This window comes from Gopherus evgoodei, chromosome 16 (genome assembly GCF_007399415.2).
Source record: "Gopherus evgoodei ecotype Sinaloan lineage chromosome 16, rGopEvg1_v1.p, whole genome shotgun sequence".
NCBI lineage: Eukaryota > Metazoa > Chordata > Testudines > Testudinidae > Gopherus > Gopherus evgoodei.
The window spans coordinates 19,822,108-19,847,402 of record NC_044337.1 but is presented as its reverse complement, the minus strand read 5'-3'; the positions used below and the strand labels follow the sequence as shown (position 1 = coordinate 19,847,402).

Sequence of the window (25,295 nt, the reverse complement as noted above, 5' to 3'; positions counted from 1 at the left end):
CAGCTGAGAAAAGATGACATGATTTTCCCCAGGTCACCCAGACAGTAAGCACGTCACAGCTTTGATGAGAACTCGGCTTTGCTGTTGCTGAGCAACAAAGCTGGCTCTGGCTTAAGGTGAACTGTTTATTTTGATGGCTTTTTTTTTTTCTTTTTTAATATAAAGGAACCAAAAAGAAAAGGCTAAGACTGATGGCTGGATCTGTCCTGTGCACAGAGAGAGATGGCTTTAAATTCACAGAAGCTCTGCATCATTCGGGACTATTTATCCAGGCATGTGCATGGTTCTGTAAGCATAGGGCTGTGCACATACAGAGGGACCTTCACTCTCTCAGCAAAGGATTTATGGCACATGGGCAGTAGGTCCCTTTTCTAGCTTAGTACTGTTCTCACACGAAATCTAAGTCTCAGTAACCAGCTTAATTTAGAAACCATGCCATTTGAGTAAAATCTGCTCCTCATTTTATTTGTAAAAAGAAATTGGGACAAAATACACCAACAGGTGCTTTAACATGAAAATGCTGAAAACACAGATAAAGTTGGACTTTTCTTTATATGTTTACGGTATGAAAATATCACTTAAACCAAAATCTGATTCCTTTTTTAAAGGGAATGGGGAGACACATTAAGAACTCAGGCCCATAAGGTGCTCAGGTCAGTCGAGCAAAGCACTTAAGCAGATGCTCAACTTTAAGCATGTGAGTAGTCTCACAGACTTCAGTCTTGCTGGATCAAGGCTGGTGTGCTCAGCACCTTGCATGATTGAGCCTTATATTCCTTCCATAAAGCAGCCAGTTTATTGTCTCTCCTACACATAACAATTCTACCCTTAGATACCACAATGCAAGTTTTGCTCAAGGCGGGATTGATACATGATTTACTGAGCAGGATTTTTGTTTAAAACATGAAAAGATGATTAATTTATTACCAATGAACAGTAGCACTTCTCATAGGTTTTCTTCTCAGAGTTGAGAATGATCACAATATTGTTCGTGTTCTAAAATACATCTTTTCATCCAAAGGTTTTTTGTGGAAGTAGGTGATTGCCAAATACCTAATTACAATGGCGCTTCCTCCAAACCATTTGCTTTGAATTTTCAGTAGTAATGTGGTTTAAAAAGTGTTAACTAACTTTAGCTAATGATTCAAGCAAGGTATGCCCATGAGAAGTTTTATAGTATTAACTGTCAAACATACATATCTTTCACCAGTGTAATACTTTATCTCCAGAAAAAGCCCCATTAGAGAGAGAGATTCTCCACATTTTGCTGACTGGGAAACAACCACAGGGGAGATAGAACTTCTCCAAACTGAGAATCAGAGAAAGAACAGAACTGAGTTCTGATTCCTGGTTCTTGCTCTGAATATCTCCCAAAGGTCAAAACAGATTTTTCTCCCACCCCAAAGTAGCTTTCTTTAGTGCTGTCTTTAGTTCTACAGTAAATCAGTTTTTTTCTAGATTTTTACACATTAACGCCACTGATTTCAGCTGCAGTGTCTCTTGCTGCTGCAAGCTTGTGGCCAATTTCTCACTGAAGTAGAAACTGGATCTCTACTGCAGAGGATCCATAAATTACGATAGGAACATTGGTTCAGAAAGTCTGACTTTATCCAAGGACATGTGCTGGTTTGAGAAATTAATATGTACCCTTAGCAACAACAGAAGTAGTAAAAATAAATACTAATTAAAAGGCCATAGCAAATGCACCCTGATTACTGTACATCCATACCGATCTTGCTGCAGTGGCCCACAACAGCAAAACTATTATGAGCAAGCATCAAGCTGGGAGAGAGACTGCTCAGGTTCTCTCATTGGTCCCCATAGGTATTTTACAGAATACTGTACATTTGGCTACATGTAAAGAAATAAACAGCTGACATCAATGCCCTCCTGAGATGGATACTTACAAAGCAAGTATCCAGAACAGATTGAACCTAGAAGAGATGGAACCACAATTGTCTCCTTTTTGAAAAATGTCCTTGAGTAACTACTCATAATACAAATGCACCCAATGGGGCATCTTGTCTTGGGTATGGCCAACATTGCCACTTAACTGCATCCTGCTGCTTGCAAAGGAAGTTTTCCTAAAAATGACCTGATTGAATAAACAGGGGCATCTGTTCTGAGTATTTACTCCCTTCCTCTTCAGCAAAAGCACTCAAGTTCCTTGGATTAGCTCATGCAAATGAAACTTGAGAGCTGAAGTTTAAGACATTTGGTACAGGCCACATCAACTGTCATGCTGGTGCCCAAACCAAGACCCCTTCCTCTTGAGCTGTACCTCTGCAGACATGGAATCAAGTCATCTTTGCCTGGGTCTGAAATCCTCCTTTAGGGCACCATTTTCAAGCTTGTTGCTGGGCTTTAAGGTCAGGAAACAGTACAGACTCTGCTGGATTTTTGGTCCTTTATCTCCTGCTGCTTCTGAAGTTCCCTTGTAATTCGTCTCTTTATTCCGATTAAATAAAGTTCTCTGTCAAACTGCCCTGCAGCGAGCGGGATGCTACAATATAAAGAAAAGCTGTTAGATTTGTGCAGTGCGCACAACTTACATTGGCTTCGAGCTCCATGATTAGTGTAGGACCCAACATGAGCAAGAATGAACTTTTCCATTTTCTCTCGCACTAAGCACCTGGCTGTTGCTCTAACATTAAGTGAAACTAAGTGTTTCTCTGCCGTTGCTTGTTTGGAGAGGCTAGATTGAGTAGTAAAAGGGAAACACTCTCAATCTAAGCATGAAACTTCCAGTATTAATGGGAGATATATATGAGGAAGCTGCTATCAGCCCTGGGCCCTTAAGCATATGACCGTCAGTCAAACAGCTAACCAAACCTTTATTGTTTCTTTTAACTATGAATTGGTCCTGCTAATCTCATTATCTAACTTTCAAGAAAAGTCACTCTGAAATGTGTAAGGCTCCACAGCTCATCCCAGCTCTTCCACTCAGGCTAAGATGGAGTTTACTTATGCAGAGTCGGAAAGCTTTTCTCTTCCTCCTGAGCCCAGAAGGTACCTCCCATCCTGTAGCCAGGGAGCAGAATTGGAGCAATGCACCAAACCTGTCTGCCTTCATGGAATCAGCAACATCTCTATTTATCAGGTTGACTTGGTCACATTTCACCCACAACAGAACAGAGCACCTGTTGAGCTCAGGGGGTGGCCAGGCACAAACCCACCCACATCTGAAACCGAGCAAACAGCCATTTTAACTGCACTTCTTCCCAAACACCCAGTCAGCACTGTTTTCTAATTTATAGATTTTTTTACATTTTTAATTACCTGGGCATACAACTCGCCAGTTTCATGGCTTCAAACCAACTAATGTTTACAAGCTGTTAAAATGTTAGAGACTGATTTATATTTACATTTCTCTAGGGTTATGAATCCTAAAGGATCCCAAGGTGCTTAACAAGCTGTATACATAGAGCTCTACTGAAACGAAGCCACTTCTGGGGAGGGGGAAAAAGGGCAGCCCCCCTATTTCCTCTATAAAGGGCAATGAGAGCTGGCTCTCAGGTGAGCATGCCTATTTGGTAAATGCACTGGATTCAAGTTATCCCTCAGAAGGACCAAGGGGGTTGGCAGGAGGGATTCTGCTATGGCTAGGCTGGGTTAAATGCTTTTTATTGTTTTCATCGCTGGGTCCAAATGTTACACAGAGGGCAAATACACTGCAGTGAGTTACAGGGGATTCATTCCATCTCAGGAGCTCTTGTGACAACATAAGCCACAAATTCCTGACTGGAAACATGTCCTAGGAAATCACTGCAGCCTGATCACATGTGTAGATGCACAAACAGGTCACTGACTTGTCTCTGCCAGGCCTCACTTTCACCCGGAACAGCCCGTACACTGGCCTGTGGTCTGATGTTTTGACCACAGAACAGGAAGAGTACTTCACTGCATGGATGTCATCCTTGTAACGGCTCCTGTAGATCACTCGATCCTGGAAGGCCGAGAGAGAAAGAGGGAGGGAAACAGATGGTCACTCCCCTTTGCTTATCGGCCCTGGAGAGAAACACTTGTTCGCTAAAGACACAGGTTACTTTAAAACCCTCCACTTTCAGAAGTGCCTTGCAATCAAAGGAACTCAGAGCCCTGTGTAGGACTCATTCTCCCCTGTCCTAGCACCCTGGGATGGAGGCAGCACACTGAAGGATGCATATCTGGCACTGCAAACCCAAGGATCTGCTTTGCATCCAGCTCTACGTCTGGGTGAGAATTCCCTCTCGATGAGCTTCCATGCCCTACATGGCTGACCCTCTGGACTCAAAGAGGGATAGCTGTCCCTGCCACATCTCACCTCCTATCTGGCAGGGGATGGGGGCTCCTAGTTCCATGTATTTGAGCATCCAGTGACCCTTCCCCTACCCCACCCCCTATGCGCCACTCTGCTCAGGATGACATAGAAGTTCCCAGCATGGCTGTTTGATCAGGTGGACGCACGGCGATGGGAAGGGCATCCCATCAGTCCCCTAAGATAGGTGAATTTCCTCCCTTAGAGACGAGCAGAACTGCTATCCAGCTGTGATGGGATGTTTACCCCACACTAGCCTGGAAAGTGTTAATGTGGCTCAGAGGGGTGAAGTAGGCCCACCTGAAGGAGAGCTAGGCTTGACAAGCAAGCACAGAGAGGCTGAAGCCCAACTGGGCAGGAGCAGGCAGGGCTGGTATAAGGCCAGGAAGCCTTCAGTCACTCTCTGGGCTTACAGAGGGAAAAGAAGAGACCCGGGGGAGAGCAGAAGCCCTGACCATGAAGGCAGGGTTTACCCAGAAGGGCAGTGGAGCAGGAAATGGCCCAAGGAGATAGCAGCAAGGTTTTGGATGGTGCAGTCCGTGGCTGCTGATTCGAGGGTCTCTGAACCCTCTGAGCTAGAACCCAGATTAGTTTGTGGGCCCAGGTTCCCCCATCCTCCACTGGAGAAGAGGCATAGTCTTGAATTGGAGGACTGCTGGGAATGATAGCCGGTCCACCAGTCCAGTGAGCCTGATACCCCAGAAGGGAGGGCCAAGCCATAAAGAGGAAGCATGAGAGGGGCCACACGAGCAGAAGGAAGGGCGTCAGACCACACAGAGCTATTTCCCAGATGCAGTCAGGAGGAGGCGCCCCAGCCATGAGCAGGGAACCCGTTACAGTGACAAAGGATTGTTAGTCCATTCCCTCCCCAGAAGCATGTTTTATAAGTAATCCTGTACCGTGTATGAAGGTGTCCTCTGCTTGGAAGTAGTGTCGTAGCTATCCTGCCCTATATCAAACTTATAGGAAGGACGGAAATGAATGGCAGCCTCCTGGAACCCTTTGAAAATAGCCCCTGCAGGGGAAGGAGAGGCAGCATGAAGAACCCTCGTAACCGAGCATAACAGCATCTGGGCATTTACAACACACATTTTAACAGCAGCTCGGCAATCACAGCTAGAAACTAAACCAGTAACATACAGGGCTACACAACCAGACCCAGACAGCATAAACGGGGTTAGCTAAAGTCTGGTCAAATTCAGGGTGAATCTATAGTAAGGGAACATTTAAAAGACTGGAGAACTAAACTTGGCATGTTTATGGTACCTTCCATTGAAACCCTCTGCATGCTTTGCAAATAAATCAATCAGCTCTAAGCACCCCTGTGAGACACGTGGAAATTATCTCCAGTTTACAGAGCAGTAAACAGAGGCAAACCACACCCCACCTAAGTGCAGGGGAGACTCCCCCCAACTCCAGGGGCACTAGGACCCAGGTGGTGGAATTAACATGACATTTGCCCCTTGACATTGTTCATTTGTGTGTTCTGCCCTGCGTTTCTCTTGTCTGTTCAGACTGTAAACTCTTCGGGACAAGGACCATCTTCTACCTTGTCTTTGTGCAGCAACTGGCACAATGGGGCCCAGTCTTGGCTGACCCATAGGCTCCCCCATAATAGACATGATTCATAATAATTGACAACCTTGGCAGGAGCATGTGGCATGTCAGGCAGAACCCAAGAATTCACATTCCTACTCCCCTACTTTGAAGCGTCATTAGATTTGAGAGCTATTGGCTTTCTCTTTCCAGAGCCAACGCCCTCAGTTATTTCACAGTGGCAGGCTGCAGACATTCACGTGCTTGGAAATCTCCAGTAAGTGGGGCCTAGGAGTAGAGGGAAAGGCAGCAAGTCCCTTACCATCATTCATTTCTTTAATGAGCTGGTCATACTGCAGTAGCTTGGACATATCTTTTTCTAGGTGCTGGTTCAGGATTGAATCCACGCTCTCACGATCCTTGTTTAGTCGGAAATTGAAGTCTCCAAACCAGAACACCTCGTCGAACCGAGTTGTGACATCGGCTGCAAAGCCAAGTGAGACAGGCCATCAGCCCCATTTCTACTTTGGGATGGAGCAGCAAGTTAACCCACAAACCCTTCCACTAGCCGCGCATGCGCACGCATACACATGCCCAGAGACATGGATTCTGTTCACATCAAGTTACTCACAAGGGCTGGATCGATAGGGATTTGTATCTGGGACGTTCTTGGGAAGTGCAAGTGCTTGGATGGTTTTGTTGTAGTCCAGTATCCTCTCACACACTTTACCATCCCCCGCTGAAAGAGAGATGCATAAACATTGTAAATGTATGTGGAAAGATGGAGATTTTGTGCAGAATTTGAATTCAATCGCCACGGATCATTATTATGTAGAATGATTGTGGTAGAGTCCAAAATGTGCTGGGCACTTTCTAAACATGTAGGATGAGAAAGTCCCTACCCTGAAGAGAGTATACACTAAAAAGGCAGCAAGAGGTGAGGGATGGGGAAAGGGGACACAACACACAGAGCATTTGGTGTGTCAATAGATGTTTGGTTTGTGAGTTCCCTTCCCTCATACTTCCCAACCCTGCAATCCTCAGCTTCAAATTCAGTGTCTTTACACATCATGACCCCTCTGCATGAAGGAGCAGTTAACTCTCAGGATCCATTAAGGTAATGTTCATGGAGGTGACCAAGTCGGTAGGAGTGATCTTCAGAAGAGATTTAAATGAGGGGAGGGAAGTCACTTTTTAGACCAGCCCCCATCTTTATGTAGGGGAGAGCGTGGAAGGAAACAGGTGTGGGAAAGCTGGACAAATGGTGATAAGCCTGGCATCACTGGCAAAGCAAAGGAGAGAGAAATGGGACAAAATGATGGGAGACAAGGGGAGACAGATGAGGAGCAGCAGCCTCAAAAACAAGGAGCCTGAATTTGGAGCGCCGGAGAAGAAAGGAGTCAGTGGAGGGATTCAAAGCAGGGGGGATGGAATGAGAGCAGGAGAGGATTTTAGCAGCTGTTCTCTGTATGGAGGGGGAGGGAATGTTGGAAGACCACAGAGAAGCTTACAGTAATAAAGCCAGAAGAGGAGGGTTTAACTGTGTGGTTAGAGGGAAAGGCTCAGATCTCAGAAACGCAGTGAAGGCAGAAGCAGTAGTTCAGACATACCAACAAGGAGTTCATTCCCCACTGGGTTTGCTCACAGCTTAAATGGTGGGGTGTGCTAGGGCAAAGGGTAGATTAAAATAAGGAATTCATACACTTTACCAGTGTGACGAGCAAAACACAGACCTCCATGTCAGAGTCAGCCTCAGAGCAGTAAGTAATACAGCAAATGGGCACAAGTATCTTGTAAGCCAGGTGAAGCAATTTTTCCCCCCAAGCAGGACGTTTGCGTTAAGTAAGTAACGGACTCACATGTGAAATGGGAAGTGATGAAGAGGAAGGAAGTCCCAAAGAACGTGAAGCAGATTCCCAGGGCTCCCTTGGTTTTGATCTGAGACACAATGCGAGTGGTCACAGTGGCGTATTCCACCTCTGTAGGGAAAAGGGAAAGAGAAGTTGCTGCTGCTGCTGCTGCTACAGAAAGCCCACAGAAACTGCACTGTGCAGAGGAAAGAGGACAGGAAGGGAGGAGGGGGCAGTCATTTAATCAGACTGCTGCATTGTCTGATAGGGCTTCGAGGATCCCAGCTCACTTTACAAACTGTACATGCCCAGCACCATTGAAATACACCCGCCTGTAGGGATCGGTCCTGGCTGGCAAACCACCAGAAACCGCCCCCTGCAAAACCCCCTTTTGCCTTTGCCACAGAATGCTGATTTGTCTCAGAATGCTGACTCCATATTATCACAAGATTAGGAGAATACCGCACGCTCTGCCCACATGCAATGGGTGAGGGGAAAAGGGGAAAAAAAAGTCCTCCACCAATGCAAAACAAGTAAACAAGGCTGTAAGCTATGCATGATGCTGTAACTGAAAGAATAAAAAGGTTGCCACGCCTCACGGCGGGGCGCTTTCCTGAACACACAAGCTGTCTGCGTCTGGTTCCTTCCCGCACCCGCCCTCCGGCAGGGGCCCAGCCAGGCAGTTAACAGGAACACACATCACCACACAACCGTGGAGTGGGGGAATATTCTGGCTCAGGACATAGGGAAAACACCTAGCAAGTGCCACAGGTTTGTGAAGGTCCATATGGCATAGACAGGACCTCTGCTGTCAAGGTGCCATCTGCGAGAGAGATGCAGCAAAACGAATGTCACTCAGCTTGTCTATCTGGGAATCTAGTCTTCAGAAGGATGAAAGGATGCACCCACCCTGGTGGCAGATAAGCCTCGAACCAAAGGGAGTCCAGAGGCTTAGTCCGGAAAGCCATCCCCTCCGGCTTGTGGTTCATAATAAATACATAGGTTACCCTGCTCAAAAGAGGCCCTTAGTGTTCACAACTCTAATGGAGCTCTCAAAAGGCCTGGTCCGATTTGGCATGGCAGGCTACTGATCAGAGTTTGGGCATCACAAACACTTTCAGGAGGTAAGGGGAATTTATACCTTTAACTGATGACACTCTCTGAGGTTTCCACCCACCATTACAAGCCTCCCTGTCCCACACAGTGACAGCGCAATTTTTCCCTCACTGTAATCTCCAGCGCTTAATTAACAACGTACCTGAGCAGAACCAGATGAGGTCTCTTCTTATGAACACTGACATGTAGAGAACTCCGTGTGCTGCTGAGTACAGCATGACGTAATGGGGCCCCAGCGTCTCCTGCAGACGGATCTCCCACTCTCTTCTATGGGAGACAACAAAAGCACCATAGCTACATCACAGCTACAGGACAATGTGAGGGGAAGAGTTGTCAGCCTGTGGGCAGTAGGAGAGAGATATGTAGCCCTTGGGAGGCACCAGAATGATGCCCAATGGTGATGAGGAGGAAGGTGAAGGTGATGATGATGAGGAAGACAATGGAATGAGCAGGCAGTGGGGAGAACCATCAGTGTGAGGGTACAGCAACTGCTACCATATAAGGGTTTTCACGGCAAACCTCCTCTGCCAAAACAACGGCGCTGATCTGAAGACAAACAGCTTTTTAAATTGAGGACTATAAAACCTGTAGGCAAACACAGTAAGCACCTTGCCGGTTGTCAGAGTAAAGCTGCTGCATGCACAGTTTTACATATCAGTAGATCACAGGAACGGCCAGAAGGCATTCTGAAACTCTTGGAAGGATGCTAAGAATGAATGCACATCCACAGCACCTTTCATCCAGCCTGACGCCTCGCAGTACCCTGGGGAACTAACCTGCTTAAGGTCACACAAGTCAGCAGCAGAGCTGAAGGTTCCCACTGAAATCAAGAGAGAGTTTTGCTTTTGCCTTCAGTGAGAGGAGTACCAAGCCCAAACTGTGGGTGATGACAGGCAGTTAGGACTACTATGAGGTTAAATAAAGGCACCCTCTAGAACTCGTTTTCTCCTTATACTGATGAATTCACAGATTTATGAAATATAAATAAAGCACACGGGCAAGTCTATTCCGGTTTTTGATGTATTGAAAACTAATTTAAAAAGGAAAAAACCCAGCAGTGATTAGCAAGTGACAAGGGTGGCTCTTCATTACGCTGTTTCTGCTACCTGTCTGGACAGCCTTCTTGAATGCCAATAACATACATGTCCTGCGCATAGTCAGGATCCGATGGGAACAAGAAGTCATCCAGATTCTCTGGAAGTTCCTGCAAAAAAAGGAAGAGATGCACAGTATCTGTTATGCTAGCATTTGGAAAAGGAGGGGAGGGAAAATCCAGAAAAGCTTCAAGCTTAATGAGTTAATAAATCATTTACGACTACTGCTAATATTTTGCACTTACATAGCATTTTGAGATGCTCAGCATTAATCAAGTCTAATAACCTCCCTGCCCCATCGCAAATCACCATTGTACCCAGGCTGTAGATGTGGAAATTGAGACACAGAGCAGGTGAAGCATTTTGGTCAAGGCCACACAATGAATGCCATGGCCCAGTGTGTATTTTTAACTTCTCTCAGATATTTATTTAAGAAGAGCTTAGAGGCTAATATACAGACCTCTTTAAGGTCCTGATCCCAAGAGGTGCCAAGCACCTGCATCCCCCATTGAACTCACCTAGTTTTCCTCAGTCTCTCTCTGGTACTGTCCCTAAGTCACTTGGCTGCAGCAATCCCTGGTTTCTCTGCTGTGCAGAGATGTAATTATGATTATGTTCCCCTTCAAAGGCATTCTCTCCACAAGCAATTGTGCATCACACAGATTAATAGGGCCCCAATCCTAACTGAGGCCCTAAGGAGCACTCACAATACTAATAAAAAAGCAGCAGCTCCCCGCTTCCTGCTCTCTGTTTACCAAATACTACAGGTTATAGAATTTCACCATTACAATGGTCACGTCTACTCAACTGAGCACGTGCGAGAGGATCCAAGGACACAGGAGGAAGGCTGAGCAGCCATAGAGACTAAGCTACTCAGGCAGATGAGGATCAACATCATAAATATATTGAAAGTGACAATTTCGCAAGAAGCAGTGGCGCGAGTCCGTTTAACAAACACAGGGAGAAACATGCACTGCCAAGAGCCAAATTCAGGAGATTCATGTACCCACCTTCCGGCCTTGCATGTTCCAGGTGGCCACAAATATTCCAATGTTCCGATCAGGGAAATATCTGCTCAGTTCTTCTGCTCCCAGCAATGCACCACTAGCTAGAAGGCTGCCTTCCAAATAGCTTCTGTGAAACAGGGAAAGGGAAATGTATTTTTAAAACTCCATATTGTTAAAAAGGCAAATAAGCAAATGTTCTGGTTGCTGGAATCCTAGTTTGCATCACTCAAGAACAGACCCAAATCTTAACAATATTTAACATTCTATAGTACTTTGTCTATTAAAAGTTCCTTTAAAAAATGAGCTAATATTCACAGCCTTCGGAAATGCAGCATTAAATACTGAGTTGCTTCCAGGGAAAGAAGACATGACAAAAGAGGAATCTGGCCAGAACACCAGGATCCATACACTCTCTTGTGAAAAGTGCCACAGGGTTTTTTAACACCCACAAATGGTCAGGTTTGTTTGATATCTTAGTCAAGAGAGGACAATTCTAGCAGCACAGTTCTACTATAACACATGGGCCCCGGTTAGTAACGGCTCAGCAGGAATAATGCAATGTACTGAATCACTAATACTACTTCCTCAGCACCAGGGGTGCTCCTTGAGGGGTTTCATATCCACTGAAGTACTGAACTGATCCAAGCCTGCTTTAGCTTGGCAGATCTGATGAGATCATCATCGCCTGAGGGAGCACCAGGCCATAACCATGAGACTCTGAAGCACACAAAACAAAGCAGAGTAGCTTGGAGTTCTCAGAGGTCTTCTTATGGAGAAACAGAACATTCAGGATCCTGTTTTACAGCATGCAAGCTTCCTGACTATACACTAAACGGGAAGGGACGTTTTTAAACAGCCAAGTTGTATTAACACGCTTTTCAGTTACAACATCCAATTTAGAGAGCTCTCTCTGAGCACTGCCAAAGTTGCTTGCAATTCTCTCAAGCGATCCTCACTCAGCCTCTGATCAATGCTCAGGTTGGTGTCAGGAAGCTCTGGAGGAACACACGTCCAGTCATCTTAGGAAGAGGAACTGGACAGAACTCCAGGAAGGAACACTATAACCAGAAATAATGTATTACAGCCCACCCACATTTTGCTGAATATCTAACAGAAGTATCAAGTCAGGCTCCAGTTAAAATTGTATTCCCACTCAGAGGAGAAAACGCTCATCTAGTTCTGGATAGCTCTGATAATGCTCCACTATCACAACACTGGCTGCCATATAAGTATACCAACACGGTCAACAGATGGGATGTTATAAGGTAGTTTATTAGTTATTCGGCAGAGGAAAAGGAGAATGATCTCTGGCTGAAATGTTCTAAATAAAATGAATTTGGGAGAAGGGTCAACTGACAACTCAGGCACTTGGAAATGGTATGTAGCTGCACCTCTCTAGGTCACCAATTCAAACACAACGCAGGTTGGTATGAACAGAAGTTCCTACCATCTGCCAACACTGGCTTGTAGAAAATGAATTTGGTAGGCAGAGTTCAGTTCCCATAAAAAGTACCCCCGAATGTCACATTTCATGTTAATCTCAGTGGAGCGTTCAAGGACTGAATGAACCTTGAACACTGAACTAGCCTGGTGTTCCTAGTCTCTTTCAGTCAGGGCAGGGATGCTTCTGGTGCATCAGTGTTGGGGAAGCTTGCAATGATGTTACATGTGCTGTACCTGGCACGTGGCTGTACAGATTGTTTCTCCTTCCAGTATTAAACTCATACATGGGAACAAATAGTGTGACTGGTTTGATGACCGAGCCCCACCAAGAACTAGCTCCCAATATAATATGAACTAGTTCACCTCATACAATAAAAAAATTACAATAGTTCCTGCATTAGGGTGCAGGGGACTAAGGAGTCAAATTTAGATAATCTTATTCTCACTTCAATTCACTCTGTCAAATAAGATTTTTCTAAATAAAAGGTTTCTGGAGCCATAAATAAAACAATATGTGCAATTTGAAACAGCTGGATTTCCCTAACTGCTCCCATGAGTCATGCAGGGAATTAACTGCTAGGAATGGTTGGGGTTCGGCAGGGACACTCATGAAAGGAGAGCAGGCTGAATTAATACTTCTCATCTGGTTTAGTCTGTGGAGCCTTAAACCCTGCAATTAATGATTGCAACATAATGTCAGGGAATGCAGGATCTGACCAATGGTCTCCCTCACCCTGTATCCTGTCTCCAACAGCTGCTTCAGAGGAAGGTGCAAGAAAACCCAAAACAGATAAGTATACAATAACTTGCCTGCAGAGGAAGTTTCTTCCTAACACCAATTACCTAACTTGTACATTACGGTATGAAGATTTATATCCCTTATAATTATTTAGCCTCACGTTATTAATCTTATTGTTCATATGAATGTCTAATATGCTTTAGAATTCTGCTAAGCTGTTTTCTGCATCATCATCTTGTGGCAATGAGTTCCAGATACCGAGTATTTGAATAAAACTAGAAAATTCTCAAATATAAGAAGAAAATTAAAGCAGAAACTGGGATGGACAGATGATCGAACATCTTCCTTCTTTAGTGTTTGGAAATGTCCCAGTATAGAAACTGGATGATGACAATTGCTACTTATTAATAATCTGTTGCTGCTTGTTTGGGGTTATGCTGGCAACTAGATGAGGAGGGGGACTCACAAGCCTGTTCCCTCCAAAACAACTGTTGAATCCAACTGAATGTGGGGGACAAAGAAGCAAGAGATACACATAGGAAGCACAGTAGGAGAATGGGCAATATTCAGATCCAGTTTTGGGCTCAGTATCTAATACCCCCGAAAGCTGGAGATTGCATGAAATCAGAGTTTTGACGTGGGCCTCTCTCTGCTTTTCAAACCTTTCCTGAGCTTTCTGAGCGACAACCTGTCATTCATAAAGCCCTGCATTTAGTTCTAGGCCTGGGGTTCCTGGAGATACTACAGATTTCAGAGGGATTCCACTACTTCACTGTCTTTTCTTGGATTTATTCCCTCTTCATTCTACAGAATACAAGCCCGTCTTTACACTCTTTTCTATAACATACTTCAGAAGGTAGCAAGTGGAGGAGGGGAAAAACTGTGCTTCCTTCCCAGGGGATTCTAGAAAATCTGCAGGCTAGAATCTCCTGCGAGACACAGATGAAATAGGTGCTGACGAGCGGCCTGATCCTGTGAGAAACTGCATACCTCATGTAAGGAACTGAGCAGCCTCAATTCCCATTGACACCACTGGGAGTTGAGGCCACTCCGTACCCCACAGGGATGGGGCCAAAGCCTGCTCTAATGTTAAGCAGCTGGAAGGCACTGTCCTAGCTTTTTACTTAGCAGGAACACACTTCCAGCAAAATGGAGAACTGCCACTGTTCTACCACATTAGCAGATGATGTCACCCCTGCAATTCATTGGCTAATTCTCCTCACTTCTGAGACTAGCAGGTAAATCCTTGGCTGGCCCTATGTGACCTCTTTTAGCAATGGACAAACACACCCAGGCTATACCACTGTATTTGCCAGTTATGACAAGATCCCAGCCATCTCAATTTGACTCGTTACAGATCCACTCAAATGATCAGATGCCTAAGTTAGGGGCTGAGCACCTACTGCTCCCACTGAAGCCAATGGAAAGGACAAGTGCCCAGGGCCTCTCCTTCAATAAGATATTCTTGTCAGATTTATGGATCCCGGTAAATTGTTTACTTTCTCCTCCTGCCCAGAAACAGGACATAAAGATGAACTGGACATTGGAGTTTTCTGATCAGATATCCCTGAAAATCATGCAGCTTCTACTGATGAAAAGAGCCCTGTTTTAACTAGTAGTTTCAGATAGAATATCTGGATTTTGGGATTACCCCAGCAAAACCAACTACTTATGTATTATCAGAAAGCTGAAAGTAATAAACTTTTGACTCATTTTTTCATGTGAAAGTAAGTTACAGCTGTATATTTAGCACTGATTCTGAGCTTTTCATCTTCAAAACAGTTAAAAACATTAACCTTCACAGCTACGCATGTGAAAAGCATTCTGCTACGAAACCTTGATTAATACAGCCAGTGACTGCACTTTTTACATGTTATGCTTTTGCTCTCAGAATATTCCCTGCACTTCCTGGACGCACACTGATCCAGCCCCAGTGTTTCTTCCTAACATGCTGCTCTTCTGAGGAGCTTTGCCATAAAGCAGCCATTCAGAAATGAACTCACTTGCCCTTCCCATGACAGTGAATATAAGTGAACAATGATAATTTGCTCAGTGGTCAAGTTATTTATTGCAGACAAACAGAATTCTGCAAGGCACTTGGCCATCTAGTAACAAATACTGTATTCTCTCTGCTATGAAAACATGGAGAATATACCTGTTTCGAACATCCTTGGCACGAAGAGGGGTGAGCAGGCTGAATGTAGACTTCATGGAGTCTGTGGAACAGCTATCGCAGACCATCCCGCTGTTGTGAAGACCCGTGTCACTCAGGCTGCTGCTCAACCTTTCAAACCTGCTCTGAGAATAATGTTGGTAATCCACATAATCGGAGTCGATCCTATTAGCTGTCCTCAGCACGTGAGAGGCCACGCTGAGTTCCAGGGGGGGCAGTGGTCGAGGGGGTGTTATTTTGCACAGCCGGGGTTTGCTGCCTAAAGATTCTTTCCTCTGCATAAGCCCGACAGAGACACCGGGAACCTCAGAGACCTGTTTCTCGGAATCAGAGATGCTACTTTTGTTCTTCCCATAAGGGCTCGGTTCCGAGGCATCCTGCAAGTTGTGCAAAGAACCCTGATCACCATTGAGTACCACTCTGCTCTTGGTGAGAGGACTCAGGGACGACTCCTGGAGAGAGCCATTGGAGGAGCTTGTCTCACTGGGATCAATCAGATTTTCCTGACTCGTTCTAAACACTCTCCTCCTCCTCCAGCTTTTCTCATCAAGAGATGATGCTCGCGCCAGCCTGGGTTTCCTGGGAGGCTTTGGGGTGACAGATTTAATCTTCATATTGGGTTTGATTTCATCAGGGGGAAGCCTTAAGGTGTCATTTAAAAAGGATTCTATGTCTGGATGGTCCTCAAGTGCAAGTACCCTGCTGTCACCAGCCTCCTTCCTCATAGCTCCACCAGCCTTCTTCACTTGCTGGTCCTGTAGTACTCTGCCCTCTGTGCTCGAAGTAATACATGCCACTGCATGTGGGGAAAATCCATTTGGCGGGTTCATTCTCCTCCCATGTACCAGTTATGGACTCCTCTCCATAGAGTCAGTCCCTCAAAGAGTCATCTTCCTTTATTGTACAGTTTTGGCTCCCAGGGTGGTACGTTCAGGTGTTTGAACCAAAACACAGATCAGGAATGTGAATACACTTGAGTCTTTTGCCAGGAATACAGGAAAGTTATGTGAGCAGCAAGATGCATGGCTGGAAAAGCCTTAGAGGTAAGAAACCTGCAGTTGCCCAAAAGAAACAGAACTGTAACAACCTCCTGAGCCATATACTATAAACACAATAAAATCATGCTCTTGCACAGCACCTTCCATCAGAGGATCCCAAAGCATTTTCCAAACCTCAGCAAGCCCCCTGTGAGAAAGGTCAGTGTTATTTCCATTTTACAGAAAGGGAAATTTAGGCCCAGAACAGTGAAGTGACTTCTCAAAGACTGTATGTGACAGAACTGAAAGTAAATTCCCACCATGCATTTTATAGGACAGGATGTCCATTCGCTTTAGCAGAGCAGGAAATGGAAATTAAAACCACATACAAGTTACCACCTTAATCTTTTAGGCTTTCAGATGGTCACTCTGTGTGGTGATTCAGTGATACAGGTAGGTAAAACATTCAGCATCAAAAACCAGTAAGTTTTCAATGATCTCAAGTTCTGTAATGATCCCGTATCACCATAATCAAGTAAGGTAGACTTGTGGCTGCAAAACACATAGGCCACTACCGCTTAAGCTGAAGACTCTCCATTAGCTGCAGCAGCATTAGAAGTTGTATGTGCCCCTCTATGGGACACAGTCTCGGGATCCTGCCACCCCTGGAATTGCGCCGCCTTAAGCACATGCTTGGTTTGCTGGTGCCTAGAGCCGGCCCTGTATGTTCTCCAGTGGCTGGGAGTCTGGAATGACACTCTATTCCTGCATTCACCACTGACTTATTATTAATATGGCACCAAACATTTATTAGGAGCTTTATGAGCTTTTAACCTCTCAGAGGAAATTTACTCATCTGTAAAATGGGCACACTACTACTTACCTGCCTCAGAGGAGCCTTATGAAATGTAGGCCTCACCTGCACACAAGCTTGTGTAACTTGTTGAACTGGTGCAAACCCCTCTTATTTTGGTTTAAGAGCAGCTTACTTCATTTTATTGTTCCTAACCAATTTAGAGCTAAACCAAAATAATCTAAAACCCTTTGAGACTCATGGGTTCAAATCACCATTCCACCTATTATTTCCTAAGGTATTTGTAAGAAAAGTTCTGCTGGTAATGCAAATAACATTTTATTAATACTATGGTGATTGGAGCAGCACAGGAGCCTGGAGGGAATAAAGGCAGAGTTTCTTTATTAGCTATAGAGAAGGACTCCAGATTAATTCCTGTTCAACCCTAACACTATGCTACCCCACAAAAGGGCCAGTCACTCCCAGAGCCTGGGGAAACTATTTGTATCCAAAGGGGCTGGGACTTTTCAGTGACCTGATGGGCAGTGTCTAAACAGCGAGGTTAGGAAAGACCCCCCGCACCAGCTCCCCTTTCCGGGGGCAGGAACTCCCATAGTTGGGGCCGATCGTGCCAGAGCTCTGTGTTAGTGTTAGAAACACTTATTTCACGGCAGGCAAGTGTGTGCACATGCGGGGTGGGACACAGATACTGTGTGTGTGTGTGTATGGGGGGGGGACAGACTGTGCCTGTCGATATGGCGGTGAGACACAACAGTGTGTGTGTGTGTATGGGGGGGGCAGACCGTGCCTGTCGATATGGCGGTGAGACACAACAGTGTGTGTTTGTGTATGGGGGGGACACAGGCAGTGTGGAGGGGGGGCACAGACTGTGCCTGTCGACATGGCGGTGAGACGCAACAGTGTGTGTGTGTGTATGGGGGGGACACAGGCAGTGTGTAGGGGGGGCACAGACTGTGCCTGTCGATATGGCGGTGAGACACAACAGTGTGGGTGTGTGTGTATGGGGGGACACAGGCAGTGTGTGTGTAGGGGGGGCACAGACTGTGCCTGTCGATATGGCGGTGAGACACACCAGTGTGGGTGTGTGTGTATGGGGGGGACACAGGCAGTGTGTGTGTAGGGGGGGCACAGACTGTGCCTGTCGATATGGTGGTGAAGCACAACAGTGTGTGTGTGTGTGTAGGGGGGGGACAGACTGTGCCTGTCGACGTGGCGGTGAGACGCAACAGTGTGTGTGTGTGTGTGTAGGGGGGGCACAGGCAGTGTGTGTGTGTAGGGGGGCACAGACTGTGCCTGTCGACGTGGCGGTGAGACACAACAGTGTGGGTGGGTGTGTGTGTATGGGGGGACACAGGCAGTGTGTGTGTAAGGGGGGAAGGGAACAGACTGTGCCTGTCGATATGGCGGTGAGACACAGCAGTGTGGGTGGGTGTGTGTGTGTGGGGGGACACAGGCAGTGTGTGTGTGGGGGGGGACAGACTATGCCTGTCGACATGGCGGTGAGACACAGCAGTGTGGGTGGGTGTGTGTGTGTGGGGGGACACAGGCAGTGTGTGTGTAGGGGGGGGACAGACTGTGCCTGTCGACATGGCGGTGAGACACACCAGTGTGGGTGTGTGTGTATGGGGGGACACAGGCAGTGTGTGTGTAAGGGGGGAAGGGAACAGACTGTGCCTGTCGACATGGCGGTGAGACACACCAGTGTGGGTGTGTGTGTATGGGGGGACACAGGCAGTGTGTGTGTAAGGGGGGAAGGGAACAGACTGTGCCTGTCGATATGGCGGTGAGACACACCAGTGTGGGTGTGTGTGTATGGGGGGGACACAGGCAGTGTGTGTGTAGGGGGGGCACAGACTGTGCCTGTCGATATGGCGGTGAAGCACAACAGTGTGTGTGTGTGTGTAGGGGGGGGACAGACTGTGCCTGTCGACGTGGCGGTGAGACGCAACAGTGTGTGTGTGTGTGTGTGTAGGGGGGGCACAGGCAGTGTGTGTGTAGGGGGGGCACAGACTGTGCCTGTCGACGTGGCGGTGAGACACACCAGTGTGGGTGGGTGTGTGTGTAGGGGGGGACACAGGCAGTGTGTGTGTGTGGGGGGGACAGACTGTGCCTGTCGACATGGCGGTGAGATACAGCAGTGTGGGGGTGTGTGTGTAGGGGGGGGGGACAGACTGTGCCTGTCGACGTGGCGGTGAGACACACCAGTGTGGGTGGGTGTGCGGGGGGGACACAGGCAGTGTGTGTGTAAGGGGGGAAGGGAACAGACTGTGCCTGTCGACATGGCGGTGAGACACACCAGTGTGTGTGTGTGTGTAGGGGGGGCACAGACTGTGCCTGTAGACATGGCGGTGAGACACACCAGTGTGTGTGTGTGTGTAGGGGGGGCACAGACTGTGCCTGTCGACGTGGCGGTGAGACACACCAGTGTGGGTGTGTGTGTGTGTGTATGGGGGGGACACAGGCAGTGTGTGTGTGTAGGGGGGGACAGACTGTGCCTGTCGAGATGGCGGTGAGGCACACCAGTGTGGGTGGGTGTGCGGGGGGGACACAGGCAGTGGGGGGGCGCTCACACTGCGTGTGTTTGTAGAGGATACGAGGGGGGGGGAGGCCCGCGGCGGGGATACACGGGGGCGCTAGATGAAAGGGGGGGGCTCAGTGACCCTACGGGCCGGGGGAGGGAGTCAGAGGCCGAGCGACGGGGGGGGGGGGGCGCCGCTAACGGCGGGGCCCTGGCCGCGGGGGGACGGGGGCCCAGCGGGAGGATCCGGCGCCGCCCTCACCTCCAGTCCGCGCCTGCAGCCCGCGGCCCGGCCTTAGCAACCGGCTCGGTCGGCAGCCGCGGGCCGGGGCCGCCCCTGACAACGAGCAGCCGCGGCTCGAAGGGCCGGAGCCCGCCGCGAGCGCGCCCTGCCGCCCGGAGGAGGGACCGGCGCCTTCAGCCCCGGCAGCCCGGCTCGCCCCCGGCCGCGGGGCCGCGTCTCCGCAGCCCCCGTCGCGTTACAAGGGGCTCCGGGTCCCCGAGCCGCCTCGCCGCGGCGAAAGGGGGCTCGTAGCGCCGCCCGGCCGGGCCTCTCTGAGCACAGCGGGGGGGGTTGCACCTGACCCCCCCCCCACCTCTCAGCTCAGCCCCCGGCCCCTGCTCGGCCCAGAGCAGCGGCTCAACCTTTCCCGCCTCCTGTGCCCCTTGCAGGAGTCTGATGTGTCTGGCCCACCCCCACTTCCACCTCACTTGAGAGCTGCTTGCTTACAAAATCAGACAACAATACAAGAGGCACAGCACACTGACTAACCCTATACATAAACAAATCCGTTGGAATATAAATAGGGTGCTTTCATTTCAGTGTATAACAAGTCATTGTCTGAATGCAAATTTCAATTGTACCCACTCTGCTAGTGCTTTTTATGTCGCCGATTGTAAAACTAGGCAAAGATGTAGATGAAGTGATGTACCCACACAGACCCTTTGTTGAGCAGCAGGGGCCTCCCAGTTCAGCTTTTCAACAATTTAGCAAGATGCCAGAAGCGATTAAAAGTGATATACTAAGAGCTGCTATTTCTATGATAGGATACAGAATTTAGAAGGGATGATTCAGGGTATGAGACAACTGAAAGAGTTTAGGAAGAAACATTGTCTGTCTGCAGACACTATTCCACAACTGTCCATTACATGGTATCCTGCAGTTGCTTCTAATACTGTCAGTTCTGGAGCACTGGCTGAAGTAGGCATGGCAATTCTAGTTTAACACTCATCCTTTTTGATCCCTTAAACTGCACTAATTATACAAGCAAATTCTCATGAGAGTTACCCAGTTTTTTTGCAGTATACTTTCCACCATACACTACAAAACTTGAGCAAGAACAAATGGAAGCTTTTTCTATCTCAATTCTGGAAAGGAAATGTTTTTTAAAAATATACAAGGTAGAGCACATTACTAGGATTTTTGAAAAACTAGCACATGAAGTCTGAATTAATCTGCCATATCAGTAGGGGGCCCTATGGGAAATCATTAAGGATCAGAGGAGACACCATCTCACCCACTGCACCGGAGAGATGGAAGGAGAGAAGTCAGTGCTTAATTTGTGCCAGTGCTTGCCAAGACTGAGCCCCAGCAGCTCTAGGCTTCCTGCATTAGTTATCAATGTAAAAAAATTTCTTGAGCCACAGAACCTTTCATTACAAATTAAGCACTGGGAGGACTTTCATATAAAATTTCTTTTGAAGATCGAAGTGTCAGTCAAGACCTTTCTTGCTTCTCAGTCTTAGAAACTGATTGAAGGTTAGATACATGCTACTAAATACCTAAATCCACTCTTTTAAAAAAGGGGGGGGGGAACCTTGTTGACATGTGCTCATAGAGTACGGATGCAACAGTTTTTAAGTATGCCTATTCTAAGCAAGTGCCTCCTACTTCAAGCTGTCTGTAAGTGGACAGAAACTAATGCAGGTTTTATCATGGGCTCTTCCACCAAAAAAAATTCAATGAACGTGTACATCATAAATAGGATCAGTGCTTGTCATCCCAAACTCACCACTGTATACAAACTAGCATCAAAATGCAGCTGCATTCTAGATGGAGGAAAAAAATTATCCAAGGTCCCAGAACTTCTGAAAACGACCATAGGACCTTTAGTATCTATCCCAAGAGAAGACCTTCCTTTTCAAAGGTTTCACAAGAACCACAGGGTCAAATCCTGACAGCTAATCCTTCCGACGTAGAAGTTAAGACAAAACATGCAGTGAAGGTTGAAGATGAACTAATTATCCATGTCTGAACTATAAAGCTGCATTATTAACATTAGTAAACTGGCTGTATCTGAATACAGAAAACACAGTAAAAATAAAAAAATAAGAACGCTAGCACTTAATGAAAAACATTTGAAGCTAGGAGGATTAGATTAGTATCAAGTCTGCATCACTGATGCTTTGTATAACATACCTGCTTGCCCTGTGACTCAGTTAACAGTAGCATATTATAAAGCTAAAAACATTGTGCTTTCTAAACCGTTTCACGGCAAATGGAAAATTCCACACACAAAGAAGTATCAAGGCAGAAGAGAAGATACTGACTACTTTTGATATCAGGCTGCTGTAATGCAAAACCAATAGGAAACAGCACATTTATAAAACTGTATAAAAATCACAGGTTTTGGGAAGGTTACCCAGGGATGAATCCTTTCAAAAAAATATAAGTATGATATTTACCAAGAAGTGGATATTTAAACCAACTGTATTGCTTTTCTAATAAGCACCTTTTTTTTTTAAAATACTGTTACAAGCCTGCAACAAATTGGAAAGTCATTTATTTACCGTAAAATAGATTTTAATTTTGAACATTAAAAGGAAAATATTCACTTTTAAATCAGAGGTTGAAATATCAATTTCCAATATATACAAGTTAAAGATTAGTAATGGATAAGTGGCAATCCTTGAGATCAGAGAGGCAGTATTCTCTAAATTATTTAAGAAGCCTGAAGTGTTCGGAGTTGTACCTCCAACTGTACAGAAAAGTTTTCATCCAACCAGCTTGCTAACCAATAACCACAAGAAAAAGTAAAGTGTGAAAGTGCTCCAGAGCGCAAAATATTTTATTTAAGAATTTACAGCGTCAAATCTAACACTTCGGAAAGATAGCAGCTCCCAGCTCAGAGGAAGCCTTCTTGAATTAAAAGATATTTGGCAGTCTCCGAAGCCAAGTATCTGAACAGTTACAAAAGAAAGCCACACTGACTGCTGCTGACCAAGTCCAGGATTTAGAGTATGGACCATTCCCAGAAGGCTACTAATTCCTTCAGGTCACCACATTTTAGTTCAAATCATGTATAATCTCTTTGGAAATATACATAAGGCTGTCCAGATCTCAAAAGGTGGTATTACCCAGGAAAAGGGGAAGACCAAAAAAAAAATTAAAAAAAATCAAGGGCCAACATTAACAATTCCACATATACATTATTTCAACTCATGGGCAGAAATGCAAGTAACATCAATCAGCTTCCTTGTCAAATCCTAAAGAAAATATGACCTAATGATTTAATAAATATTTGAAGTTTATTTTCTCTCCCTGTGGGCCATTTAGATTTTTCAATGCATGTGAATATTACACCTCAATGGTTTTCAGAATTTTCTATATTAAACCTAAAGCTTTTCAAGTTGATCAGTAGAGGTCTAATCCATTTAATTTAGTACGAAATTCAGTTAACTATTTAAGACCTTAGTTATTTTATTAATGGAAGTTCAAGAGCAGAGTATTAGGAACAGATTCTGGCACTCAAAAGGAAAATTATTTTTAAGCAACTTTCAAGCTGTTACCACCTTAATTATATAGTGCCAGTAGTTTGAGAGAGAAAGCAAGTAACCATATTGCACTTAAGAAGAACATCACTCATCAGAAATAGTACAGCATTGACTATTGTACAAAGAGCTTCTTTCAGACTATACAATTTGTTTTACAAGGAGTCTAACACACAACTACATACATACTAGATAAAATCCAAATCAGACTAATTTTAGATTTTATTACAGTCACAGTTTTAATTCACTATAGGTCAATTTATTTATTTGGATGAGCTGTGGCCCCCCTCCCCTAAAAAAAATAAGCATGTGAGGCATTTCCCAGATGAACATCTTAAACCTTCATATATTGGCAAATGCCAGTATTGTTTTATATGCATTACAATTGTGCATGGTCCTGTTAAGGCCATAGAGTATTCTGTTAAAAGGTGGACATGTATGTCCTACACTGGGAGGGAAGTGTCCTTCAGAAATGACCCTGAAACCTAATTTATGTCTTCAAGTCACACTGGTAGGTTTAAAATCAACCGAAGAACTCCTCCCTTTGGTGGCAGTTTACAGTTGGTTTTCACAACAGACAGCAACCACATCCTCCCCTGTTCATCCTTCTCCAACCCCAACAGGAGATTAGATCTTTCTAACCAGCTTTTAAGGGAAAATGTGTATTTCTTCTAGTTTGGTAATGATTCATGTACATGAGCTACAAGTAGGGAGATCCATGACAAACGATCAGCCAACATTAAATTACTGTCATGTCAATTTAAAGATAGCAATGATACTACTATGTGCCATAACATTTGAGTAGTTCTTTGAATGTCCAGAACTAGCGTAAGTGTTCCAAACGTCAAGTCATTATATTCTATTTCAATGTTGGGTATTTTCTCTGTCCAATTCTCCCCAGCCTTGAACTTCTAGTAGTTGCAGGAGACTGAAAAAGAAAGATTTATAAAAATCAAGCAATTTAATTGCTCTTCTCACCAACTAAAAGTCATGCAAAAATCTAGTTACCTTTCAGAACAAATACTGAATTTTCTTTTCTGCTTTGAAAAAAGACAGGTTTAAAACAGTGGAGGTCTAATCCCATTCCCAGTGATTTATATAGGAGCTGGACTGGTCCACAAGCAAATTTAATATTCTAGCATCAATTCTACATGTAACTACTATCCAGATGAACTGCTTAACTATAAAACCAAAATTTATCAGAGATTCAGTTAGCAAGGCAGAGAACAATTTGCTTGTCTGCTGCCATTAAGTATTAAGATGCTAAGCCACATTTCAGAAATCTGTTGTAACATACCAAGATGGATTCTCCACAGCACAGGTGGGGAGGGTTGCATGTGTAGGCACAAATTCAAAAGTGATGAATAGGATGGGAGAGCAAGGGAACCTGACCCAATAGTAATGACAGCCTGCTGCATGGCTATCCCGCTACTAGCCTAACAGGAAGCCTAAAACAAGAGACTATCTCCCGGGCCCCACTCCTTTTGACCCTGCATACTTGGTTGAGAGGAGCAGATGTAAAGGACTATGGCTTAGCACAGAGGTCGGCAACCTGCAGCACGCATGGCAAAGGCGGCATGCAAGCTGATTAGTGACACTCTGCCACCAGCTGGGGTCCTGGCCACTGGCCCCGTTCAGCCCACTGCCAGCCTGGATGGACGGAACCCCAGGCCGGCAGCGGGCTGAGTGGGGCCAGTGGCCGGGACCCCAGCTGGCAGGGGCCACAGACAAAACCCCCGATCGGCAGTGGAATGAGCAGCTCAGCCTGCTGCCGGTCTGGGGTTCCAACCGCTAGTCCCTGTAAATGTAAAATGTATTACTTGCACGCAAAACCTTAAGTTACAGTAAAAAAAATGAAGACTTGGCATACCACTTCTCAAAGGTTGCCCACCCCTGGCTTAGCACTTAATAAGATTAAGTCCCAGAACACTATGGAGGGCAGGACAAGCAGAAGAGATAG

At 45.9% G+C, this 25,295-nt stretch overlaps 2 protein-coding genes and 1 long non-coding RNA gene across 8 annotated transcripts in view; 1 reads left to right on the top strand and 2 right to left on the bottom strand.

Moving 5' to 3' along the window:
- Window positions 1–444: 444 nt before the first annotated feature.
- On the bottom strand, window positions 445–19,906 carry INPP5E (inositol polyphosphate-5-phosphatase E). 3 transcript variants are annotated; one of them, XM_030535287.1, is made up of 11 exons: window positions 19,827–19,906; window positions 15,238–16,307; window positions 10,904–11,027; window positions 9,906–10,003; window positions 8,942–9,066; window positions 7,693–7,812; window positions 6,465–6,572; window positions 6,156–6,317; window positions 5,197–5,312; window positions 3,810–3,946; window positions 445–2,503 (listed from the first exon to the last, which is right to left on the bottom strand). In XM_030535287.1, the coding sequence occupies exons 2-11, from the start codon at window positions 16,083–16,085 to the stop codon at window positions 2,371–2,373; spliced, it is 1,971 nt and encodes a 656-aa protein (XP_030391147.1). In that variant the 5' UTR covers window positions 16,086–16,307; window positions 19,827–19,906; the 3' UTR covers window positions 445–2,370. The 3 variants fall into 3 exon arrangements, with proteins under 3 accessions (XP_030391147.1, XP_030391149.1, XP_030391148.1); XM_030535289.1 differs by having other exon boundaries at window positions 9,942–10,003; XM_030535288.1 differs by lacking the exon at window positions 19,827–19,906 and adding an exon at window positions 17,116–17,189.
- LOC115635919 lies at window positions 2,510–6,286 on the top strand. Its single transcript, XR_003996732.1, has 3 exons — window positions 2,510–3,516; window positions 4,068–4,215; window positions 6,217–6,286. It is a non-coding gene; the product is annotated as an uncharacterized LOC115635919 (long non-coding RNA).
- A 2,692-nt stretch (window positions 19,907–22,598) lies between the features above and the next one.
- Window positions 22,599–25,295, bottom strand: part of SEC16A (SEC16 homolog A, endoplasmic reticulum export factor) — a 41,265-nt gene continuing 38,568 nt past the window's right edge. For all 4 annotated transcript variants that reach the window (XM_030535117.1, XM_030535120.1, XM_030535118.1 and 1 more), the window contains one exon: window positions 22,599–24,263. In XM_030535117.1, the coding sequence (XP_030390977.1) occupies window positions 24,195–24,263 (69 nt within the window). In that variant the 3' untranslated portion in view covers window positions 22,599–24,194. The remainder of the gene's footprint in view (window positions 24,264–25,295) is intronic.

Coding starts and splice junctions, on each gene's coding strand:
- INPP5E (XM_030535287.1), bottom strand. CDS start 16,085: ATGAACCCGCCAAATGGATTTTCCCCACATGCAGTGGCATGTATTACT. Junction 7,813..8,941: donor CCTCATCTGGTTCTGCTCAG/GTACGTTGTTAA, acceptor TTTTCCCTACAG/AGGTGGAATACGCCACTGTG. Junction 6,318..6,464: donor TCCCTATCGATCCAGCCCTT/GTGAGTAACTTG, acceptor TTGGCTTTGCAG/CCGATGTCACAACTCGGTTC.